Genomic DNA, 11,838 nt, shown 5'->3' with positions numbered 1-11,838 from the left:
ACCCAACCTTACCTTAACAAATACCGAAATCAAAAAATTCGACATTGAAAAAATATACACAAAACGAGCTTACTTCACCAAACCTAACCCAACCTAACCTAACCATCACCGAAATCAAAGAAATCGACAATGCAAAAATATCCACAAAACGTGCGAACCTCACCAAACCTAACCAAACCTAACCTAACCATCACTGAAATCAAAGAATTCGACATTTCAAAAATATCCACAAAACGTTCTTACCTCACCAAACCTAACCCAACCTAACCGAACCACCACCGAAATCAAAGAATTCGACATTGCAAAAATATCCACAAAACGTGCGAACCTCACCAAACCTAACCAAACCTAACCTAACCATCACCGAAATCAAAGAATTCGACATTGCAAAAATATACACAAAACGTGCTTTCCTCACCAAACCTAACCCAACCCTACCTTAACAAATACCGAAATCAAAAAATTCGACATTGAAAAAATATACACAAAACGAGCTTACTTCACCAAACCTAACCCAACCTAACCTAACCATCACCGAAATCAAAGAAATCGACAATGCAAAAATATCCACAAAACGTGCGAACCTCACCAAACCTAACCAAACCTAACCTAAACATCACTGAAATCAAAGAATTCGACATTTAAAAAATATCCACAAAACGTTCTTACCTCACCAAACCTAACCCAACCTAACCGAACCACCACCGAAATCAAAGAATTCGACATTGCATAAATATATGCGAAACGTGCTAACCTCACCAAACCTAACCCAACCTTACCTTACCTTACCAAAATCAAAGAATTCGACATTGCAAAAATATACACAAAACGTGCTTACCTCACTCAACCTAACCCAACCTAACCTAACCATCACCGAAAACAAAGAATTCGACATTGCAAAAATATTCACAAAACGTGTGAACCTCACCAAACCTTACCCAACGTAACCTTACCATCACCGAAATCAAAGAATTCGACATTGGAAAAATATACACAAAACGTGATTACCTCACCAAACCTAACCCAACCTAACCGAACCACCACCAAAATCAAAGAATTCGACATTGCAAAAATATAGACGAAACGTGCTAGCCTCACCAAACTTAACCCATCTTAACCTAACCATCACCGAAATCAAAGAATTCGACATTGCAAAAATATACACAAAACGTGCTTACCTCACCAAACCTAACCCAACCTAACCTTCCCATCACCAAAATCAAAGAATTCGACATTGCAAAAATATCCACAAAACGTGCTAACATCACCAAACCTAACCCAACCTAAACTCAGCATCTCCGAAATTAAAGAATTCAACAATGCAAAAATATACAAAAAACGTGCTGACTTCACAAAACCTAACCCAACCTAACCTTACCGTCACCGAAATCAAAGAATTCGACATTGCAAAAATATCCACTAAACGTGCTTACCTCACCAAACCTAACCCAACCTAACCTAACCATCACCGAAATCAAAGAAATCGACATTGCAAAAATATCCACAAAACGTGCTTACATCAACAAACCTAACCCAACCTAACCTAACCATCACTGAAATCAAAGAATTTGACATCGCAAAAATATCCACAAAACGTGCTAACATCACCAAACCTAACCCAACCAAAAATCACCATCACCGAAATTAAAGAATTCAACAATGCAAAAATATACAAACGACGTGCTGACTTCACAAAACCTAACCCAACCTAACCTAACCATTACCGAAATCAAAGAAATCGACATTGCAAAAATATCCACAAAACGTGCTAACATCACCAAACCTAACCCAACCTAAACTCACCATCACCGAAATTAAAGAATTCAACAATGCAAAAATATACAAAAGACGTGCTGACTTCACAAAACCTAACCCAACCAAACCTTACCATCACGGAAATCAAAGAATTCGACATTTCAAAAATATACACAAAACGTGCTTACATCACAAAACCTAACCCAACCAAACCTTACCATCACCGAAATCAAAGAATTCGACATTTCAAAAATATACACAAAACGTGCTTACATCACCAAACCTAACCCAACCTAACCTAACCATCACTGAAATCAAAGAATTCGACATCGCAAAAATATCCACAAAACGTGCTAACATCACCAAACCTAAACCCAACCTAAACTCACCATCACCGAAATTAAAGAATTCAACAATGCAAAAATATACAAAAAACGTGCTGACTTCACAAAACCTAACCCAACCTAACCTAACCATCACCGAAATCAAAGAATTCGACATCGCAAAAATATCCACAAAACGTGCTAACATCACCAAACCTAACCCAACCTAAACTCACCATCACCGAAATTAAAGAATTCAACAATGCAAAAATATACAAAAGACGTGCTGACTTCACAAAACCTAACCCAACCAAACCTTACCATCACGGAAATCAAAGAATTCGACATTTCAAAAATATACACAAAACGTGCTTACATCACAAAACCTAACCCAACCAAACCTTACCATCACCGAAATCAAAGAATTCGACATTTCAAAAATATACACAAAACGTGCTTACATCACCAAACCTTACCCAACCTAACCTAACCATCACTGAAATCAAAGAATTCGACATCGCAAAAATATCCACAAAACGTGCTAACATCACCAAACCTAAACCCAACCTAAACTCACCATCACCGAAATTAAAGAATTCAACAATGCAAAAATATACAAAAAACGTGCTGACTTCACAAAACCTAACCCAACCTAACCTAACCATCACCGAAATCAAAGAATTCGACATCGCAAAAATATCCACAAAACGTGCTAACATCACCAAACCTAACCCAACCTAAACTCACCATCACCGAAATTAAAGAATTCAACAATGCAAAAATATACAAAAGACGTGCTGACTTCACAAAACCTAACCCAACCAAACCTTACCATCACGGAAATCAAAGAATTCGACATTTCAAAAATATACACAAAACGTGCTTACATCACAAAACCTAACCCAACCAAACCTTACCATCACCGAAATCAAAGAATTCGACATTTCAAAAATATACACAAAACGTGCTTACATCACCAAACCTAACCCAACCTAACCTAACCATCACTGAAATCAAAGAATTCGACATCGCAAAAATATCCACAAAACGTGCTAACATCACCAAACCTAAACCCAACCTAAACTCACCATCACCGAAATTAAAGAATTCAACAATGCAAAAATATACAAAAAACGTGCTGACTTCACAAAACCTAACCCAACCTAACCTAACCATCACCGAAATCAAAGAATTCGACATCGCAAAAATATCCACAAAACGTGCTAACATCACCAAACCTAACCCAACCTAAACTCACCATCACCGAAATTAAAGAATTCCACAATGCAAAAATATACAAAAAACGTGCTGACTTCACAAAACCTAACCCAACCTTACCTAACCATCACTGAAATCAAAGAATTCGACATCGCAAAAATATCCACATAACGTGCTAACATCACCAAACCTAACCCAACCTAAACTAACCATCACCGAAATCAAAGAATTCGACAATGCAAAAATATACAAAAAACGTGCTGACTTCACAAAACCTAACCCAACCAAACCTTACCATCACCGAAATCAAAGAATTCGACATTTCAAAAATATACACAAAACGTGCTTACATCACCAAACCTAACCCAACCTAACCTAACCATCACTGAAATCAAAGAATTCGACATCGCAAAAATATCCACAAAACGTGCTAACATCACCAAACCTAACCCAACCTAAACTCACCATCACCGAAATTAAAGAATTCAACAATGCAAAAATATACAAAAAACGTGCTGACTTCACAAAACCTAACCCAACCTTACCTAACCATCACTGAAATCAAAGAATTCGACATCGCAAAAATATCCACAAAACGTGCTAACATCACCAAACCTAACCCAACCTAAACTAACCATCACCGAAATCAAAGAATTCGACAATGCAAAAATATACAAAAAACGTGCTGACTTCACAAAACCTAACCCAACCAAACCTTACCATCACCGAAATCAAAGAATTCGACATTTCAAAAATATACACAAAACGTGCTTACCTTTTTTTTTTTTATCGTCGGAGGTGGGGAATCTTCCAAAGACATCCTCCAGCCCGAACTGGAGGATAGTGTCGGATTTTTACTGACTTAACCCCACCCCCTTGACACCTCTGCTCCCCGGACACATTTTCATGTTTTGCTTCGGGAAAGCAGTTTTGTCTTAGCCATTTATGGCTCTTTCTTCGAGTTCTCGGGTTCTTTCTGCTTCTTCTTTATTTTTCATTATCGTGGAAGCAAATGCTTCCCACGCTGACCAGGCAGTTGCGCTATCCAGTATGTCGAAGATCATGTTTCTCGGCGTCAGGTGTTCTCACCGATTACAGTTCTGAATGTTCTTCTGTCGTCCTGTCGTCAGGTGGCACTTCGGAGTTGTTTCCTTTCCTATTTTGTGTAGGTAGGTCCCGAAGCACCCGTGACTTGTGAGTATTTGGGTCGTGTGGTGATTCAGTTCGCCCTGCTTTCTTTGGCACCACGCTTTTAGGTCTCCAATGAGATGGTGTGTCCGTCGACCTTTTTCAGAGTTGTCCCATCTGTCTTGCCATTTGATCATTGTTGTCTCTCTGGCTGCACTCTTCTTTTCACCTCTGTAGATCGCTTGTCGTTCTAGAGCGAGTAAGTCGATCGGTGGAATGGCGCACAACACCAGGATGGCATCTTCTGATACTGTTCGGTATGCCGCTGCGACTCTTAATGCAGCTCTTTTTTGTACTCTAGCGAGGCTGAGCCTCGTCCTCTCAACCTTTGTTTTTTCCGCTCAAATCGGAGCACCGTACAGGAGGACTGAGTGTACTACTTCACAGTATAATTTTCTTCTCCTCTGTTTCGGTCCACCGATGTTGGGCATCAGTCTGGCGAGGTCTTCTGCTATTTGGGCCGCCCTAGCTCCCGCTTTTTCTGCATGTTTTGCAAAGCGTAGTTTGTCATCTAACTGCACTCCCAAATACCGCAGTGATCTGCTGAACGTCACCTCAAAACCGTTGACTGTTATTTGAGGAGGCAGCAGTTTTCTACGTCTTGTGAAGAATACAGCTTCGGTTTTCTGGACGGCGAGCTCCAAGCCCGCATCCACGAGCCATTTTTTAACCCTTCTTATGGCTTCTTCGCTTCTTAGGCGTAAAGATGTTGTGTTCTTTGCGGTGACAAGCAACGCGACATCGTCAGCAAAGGCGACCAGGCTCGTTTCATCTGGCATTGGGATCTTCAACAAGCCGTCGTACATTACATTCCAAAGCGCCGGGCCCAGGACCGATCCCTGTGGTACGCCCGCAGTGACTGATCGTTCGTATTTTTTGCCCATGCATTCATACAGAAGGATGCTGTCCGAAAAATAGCTCTCGATCATCTCGATAAGTTTTTCCGGAGCATTGATAGTGACTAATGCATCGTGAGTCCTTCCCCAGTTGGCAGTGTTGAATGCATTTTTTATGTCGAGCGCGATCATCACAACATGTTTGCTCGCCTTGACGCTCCCACGCCATGCAAGTCTTACGGTGTTTACGACTTCACTGATCGCGTCAATAGTTGTGCGACCGGGTCGAAATCCAAATTGCTGCGATGACAGTCCTGTGTCACTGTTTTCTAGCTGTTGTTGTAGTCGCTGTAGGAGAAGTCTCTCTAGTAACTTTCCTACCCCGTCAAGTAGGCAGAGTGGCCTGTATGATGAGGGTCCTGGTGGGCCTCTTATATGGGCTCCCCCACGGATCCACATCAATCGATTTGCAGAGCTCTTTCCAGCATCTCTCTTTACTTTCTTTTATAGCTTTTCGTAAAGCTATACTGGCTTCTTGATATTTCACTCTGTGCTGTTCATTGCTTGACCGTCGTTGTGCTCGGCGTCTGCAGGTTAAGCACTCGCGGCGAAGTATGGCGATGTTTTCGGTCCACCAGAAGACCGGGCGCCTCTTTTTACCTCCGTGTCTCGGCATCGATGCGTCGCAGCTCTCACTTAATAGGTCATTTAATGAGTTGGCAATGTCTTCGGCTCCAACCCCGCTGCTTGCGACGTCAGTCACTTTTGATCTTAGTTCTGCAACGGCTTCGTCCAAAGCTACGATGTCCAGCTTACGAGCTCCCCAGCCAGAACTAGAAGGTAACATTTGTGGCCCGGCGAGGCGATCTTCCAACTCGAAGCCAATGTAGCGATGGTCGCTGTGAGAGTAGCTGTCAAGCACTTGCCATTTTCGGATCCTGCCAATTATTGTTTCACCTGCAAATGTGACATCGATGACCGATCCGGTGCTGCCCCGAACGAACGTGTAAGCATTTCCTACGTTGGCCGCATGCAGATGTAAATGCGATGCCATTTCAGAGAGTAAAATACCTCTGCGATCCGTTGTTTGAGAGCCCCACTCTGGAGCTTTTGAGTTAAAATCTCCGGCAACGACAACAGGTAAGGTCGATGTTCTCACGTCATCTTGAAGGCAGACGAGATCTCTCTTGAACTCCTCTATTGTTGCACTAGGAGAAAAATAGCAGCTATAGAACCTCACTCCCCTCATCTCCACCCACGTCCAGCCTTGGACGCCAATTGAAACAGCATTCGTGATTCGCAGGTGGGCAGTTGGTGTGTAGATTGCAGATCTTGAGCTTGCATCCGAATACCATCGATGAGGTATGTTGCGGTACTGTTCAGACACAATCACGAGGTCCGCTCGCCGCTCCTCTGCTGTCTGCATCATCACATCCTGCGCCGCCTGGCATCCATTCAGATTCATCTGGAGTATGCGGATCATTGTTGTATGCGTCCTTTCAGAGCAGTCCGGAGGGCTGCACAGCTTCGACTACCGGTCTGATGACCGCTGCTTATTTTTTCTCCTTCACAAATGCTGCAGTGTGGGTCGTTCTTACTAATCACACCTTTATGGCCTTCCTGGCCGCACTTGTTGCATTCTTTGCTTCTGTCTTGTTTGCTGGCGCATTCTACCGCAATGTGTCCGAATCCCCGACACCTGAAGCATCTTATTATATGGACTCGGGGCCTCAAACGACAATTGACCCATCCGATTCGAATTCTTCCGGCCTTAATCAATTCAGTGGCATCGTCTCTCGGGAGTTTGACCATCGCCATCTGAGTGCCTCCATAAGCCGGTTTGAACGTGATCAATCGCGCATTTCTCACCACATGTGGTGAAGCACTTGCTAATGCCTCCATCAATTCTGTCTCATCCGTGGCCCCATCGATGTCCCGTATTTCAATGACGACTCCAGGGACGAGCTTCTTCACAGTCGCACCATTGCCCAGAATCGCGGAAATCGCACCCATTAGCTCTTCCGTTTTTGTTGTTCCTTTTTGCATTTTTATAAGAACTTCTCCACCCTTTGTTTGACGAATAGCGGCAACATCTACATTCTCCATTGGAATTTCTTTTCTGATTTTCTTTAAGGTGTCTGCATATGTCACCGTACCGTCTGACTTTATTGTTATAGCCTCATTTCTGGGGCCTGGTGGAAATCGCGCATATCGATCTTGAAAGCTATTTTCAATGTTTGGCTGACGCCGATCGTTGTTGTTGTTGGTGTTCTTTGTATTATTTGTTCTTTTATTCTTTTTATTCCACCTTCTTTTTGACCTAACTTCTTTCCAGGAATCCTCTTTTGGTTGATCTAGTGAGGATGCCGAGTCCATGATTGCGGGATTTTCCGGTATTAAAGCATTTGGAGGATTCTTTAAAACATCGCTCGAGGTGGGATTGAGTTCTATTAGTGTTTTAGTTTGTAATCTATGCTTTAACAGGTCTAGTTTTATGTCTTTATATGTATTAAAGGCTATCATTGCCTCTTCAATTCCATCCTTGATTGGAACGTAGGTATTTTTACGTATTTTGCTATTGAGATCAATTAGAATTAATTCTAATTTGTGGAATATCTTCTGCTCGAGAGCTTCTTTAGCAGTAATCTCACACATTTCCAAAGATATGCTAGCCATTGTTGTCATTATTCCAATTTCTCCGACTAAAAAGTTCACCGTGATCGTTAATTTTTCAATCGGTAGGCGCTCGCACACTATTTATTTTGGTCGTTGTTAGTGGTACTTTGATCTGCCTTAATCGCAACAAGTCGTTAGCAACGTAGTTGTTATTGTTATTAATGAGCTGTTGTTAGACGTTTATGTAGTGATGGACACTATAACACTAACTTTGTCTCTTGTCTCCAGTCAAAAGTGTTACGATTCACCGTGGGTGTGTGTAAATGATAGTAATTCGAGTTTTTCAAAGCAATGTGTCTAATTCGTTTGCCGAATCCAATCTAACCAATGCAAAAATTCACCGTTGCCGTATATTATTTATTCAGCACACACATGCGCATTGGTCATATTTAATGTTATTTTGTTTTGCTGCAAGCACATAAAGCCGTTAGAAACGTAGTTGTTGTTGGTATCGATGAGTTTTCCTTAGCCACCTGTATATGTGAACGTGCTTACCTCACCAAAGCTAACTCAACCTAACCTAACTATCACCGAAATCAAAGAATTCGACATTGCAAAAATTTCCACAAAACGTGCGAACCTCACCAAACCTAACCAAACCTAACCTAATAATCACCGAAATCAAAGAATTCGACATTGCAAAAAACTACAGAAAATGTGCTTAACTCACGAAACCTAACCCAACCTTACCTAACCATTACCGAAATCAAAGAATTCGACATTGCAAAAATATACACAAAACGTCTTAACTTCACAAAACCTAACCCAACCTAACCTAACCATCACCGAAATCAAAGAATTCGACATTGCAAAAATATACACAAAACGTGCTTTCCTCACCAAACCTAACCCAACCTTACCTTAACAAATACCGAAATCAAAAAATTCGACATTGAAAAAATATACACAAAACGAGCTTACTTCACCAAACCTAACCCAACGTAAACTACCCATCACCGAAATCAAAGAAATCAACAATGCAAAAATATCCACAAAACGTGCGAACCTCACAAAACCTAACCAAACCTAACCTAACCATCACTGAAATCAAAGAATTCGACAATGCAAGAATATCTACAAAACGTTCTTACCTCACCAAACCTAACCCAACCTAACCGAACCACCACCGAAATCAAAGAATTCGACATTGCAAAAATATACACAAAACGTGCAAACCTCACCAAACCTAACCCAACCTAACAGTACCACCACCAAAATCAAGGAATTCGACATTGCAAAAATATCGACAAAACGAGCGAACCTCACCAAACCTAACCAAACCTAACCTAACCATCACGGAAACCAAAGAATTCGACATTGCAAAAATATCCACAAAACGTGCTTACCTCACCAAACCTAACCGTACCACCACCGAAATCAAGGAATTCGGCATTGAAAAAATATACACAAAACGTGCTTAAATCACCAAACCTTACCCAACCTTACCTCTAACCATTACGGAAATCAAAGAATTTGAAATTGCAAAAATATACACAAAACGTCCTTACCTCACCAAACCTAACCCAACCTAACCTAACCATCACCGAAATCAAAGAATTCGACATTGCAAAAATATACACAAAACGTGCTTTCCTCACCAAACCTAACCCAACCTTACCTAAACAAATACCGAAATCAAAAAATTCGACATTGAAAAAATATACACAAAACGAGCTTACTTCACCAAACCTAACCCAACCTAACCTAACCATCACCGAAATCAAAGAAATCGACAATGCAAAAATATCCACAAAACGTGCGAACCTCACCAAACCTAACCAAACCTAACCTAACCATCACTGAAATCAAAGAATTCGACATTTCAAAAATATCCACAAAACGTTCTTACCTCACCAAACCTAACCCAACCTAACCGAACCACCACCGAAATCAAAGAATTCGACATTGCAAAAATATCCACAAAACGTGCGAACCTCACCAAACCTAACCAAACCTAACCTAACCATCACCGAAATCAAAGAAATCAACAATGCAAAAATATCCACAAAACGTGCGAACCTCACAAAACCTAACCAAACCTAACCTAACCATCACTGAAATCAAAGAATTCGACAATGCAAGAATATCTACAAAACGTTCTTACCTCACCAAACCTAACCCAACCTAACCGAACCACCACCGAAATCAAAGAATTCGACATTGCAAAAATATACACAAAACGTGCAAACCTCACCAAACCTAACCCAACCTAACAGTACCACCACCAAAATCAAGGAATTCGACATTGCAAAAATATCGACAAAACGAGCGAACCTCACCAAACCTAACCAAACCTAACCTAACCATCACGGAAACCAAAGAATTCGACATTGCAAAAATATCCACAAAACGTGCTTACCTCACCAAACCTAACCGTACCACCACCGAAATCAAGGAATTCGGCATTGAAAAAATATACACAAAACGTGCTTAAATCACCAAACCTTACCCAACCTTACCTCTAACCATTACGGAAATCAAAGAATTTGAAATTGCAAAAATATACACAAAACGTCCTTACCTCACCAAACCTAACCCAACCTAACCTAACCATCACCGAAATCAAAGAATTCGACATTGCAAAAATATACACAAAACGTGCTTTCCTCACCAAACCTAACCCAACCTTACCTAAACAAATACCGAAATCAAAAAATTCGACATTGAAAAAATATACACAAAACGAGCTTACTTCACCAAACCTAACCCAACCTAACCTAACCATCACCGAAATCAAAGAAATCGACAATGCAAAAATATCCACAAAACGTGCGAACCTCACCAAACCTAACCAAACCTAACCTAACCATCACTGAAATCAAAGAATTCGACATTTCAAAAATATCCACAAAACGTTCTTACCTCACCAAACCTAACCCAACCTAACCGAACCACCACCGAAATCAAAGAATTCGACATTGCAAAAATATCCACAAAACGTGCGAACCTCACCAAACCTAACCAAACCTAACCTAACCATCACCGAAATCAAAGAATTCGACATTGCAAAAATATACACAAAACGTGCTTTCCTCACCAAACCTAACCCAACCTTACCTTAACGAATACCGAAATCAAAAAATTCGACATTGAAAAAATATACACAAAACGAGCTTACTTCACCAAACCTAACCCAACCTAACCTAACCATCACCGAAATCAAAGAAATCGACAATGCAAAAATATCCACAAAACGTGCGAACCTCACCAAACCTAACCAAACCTAACCTAATAATCACCGAAATCAAAGAATTCGACATTGCAAAAAAATACAGAAAATGTGCTTAACTCACGAAACCTAACCCAACCTTACCTAACCATTACCGAATTTAAAGAATTCGACATTGCAAAAATATACACAAAACGTCTTAACTTCACAAAACCTAACCCAACCTAACCTAACCATCACCGAAATCAAAGAATTCGACATTGCAAAAATATACACAAAACGTGCTTTCCTCACCAAACCTAACCCAACCTTACCTTAACAAATACCGAAATCAAAAAATTCGACATTGAAAAAATATACACAAAACGAGCTTACTTCACCAAACCTAACCCAACGTAAACTACCCATCACCGAAATCAAAGAAATCAACAATGCAAAAATATCCACAAAACGTGCGAACCTCACAAAACCTAACCAAACCTAACCTAACCATCACTGAAATCAAAGAATTCGACAATGCAAGAATATCTACAAAACGTTCTTACCTCACCAAACCTAACCCAACCTAACCGAACCACCACCGAAATCAAAGAATTCGACATTGCAAAAATATACACAAAACGTGCAAACCTCACCAAACCTAACCCAACCTAACAGTACCACCACCAAAATC

The 11,838-nt window shown here is 40.8% G+C and overlaps 1 protein-coding gene across 1 annotated transcript in view; it reads right to left on the bottom strand.

Moving 5' to 3' along the window:
- LOC143909131 (uncharacterized) overlaps window positions 1–6,785 on the bottom strand; it is an 8,289-nt gene extending 1,504 nt beyond the window's left edge. Inside the window, exons 1-2 of the mRNA XM_077427032.1 lie at window positions 6,084–6,785; window positions 5,644–5,821 (exon numbers count right to left, since the gene is read on the bottom strand). Of these exons, the coding sequence (XP_077283158.1) occupies window positions 5,644–5,821; window positions 6,084–6,785 (880 nt within the window). The remainder of the gene's footprint in view (window positions 1–5,643; window positions 5,822–6,083) is intronic.
- Between the last annotated feature and the right edge of the window lie 5,053 nt (window positions 6,786–11,838).

The sequence above is a fragment of the Arctopsyche grandis genome, chromosome 3, assembly GCF_051622035.1.
Source record: "Arctopsyche grandis isolate Sample6627 chromosome 3, ASM5162203v2, whole genome shotgun sequence".
In the NCBI taxonomy this organism is placed as follows: domain Eukaryota; kingdom Metazoa; phylum Arthropoda; class Insecta; order Trichoptera; family Hydropsychidae; genus Arctopsyche; species Arctopsyche grandis.
This window is presented reverse-complemented; position numbering and strand designations above follow the sequence as displayed.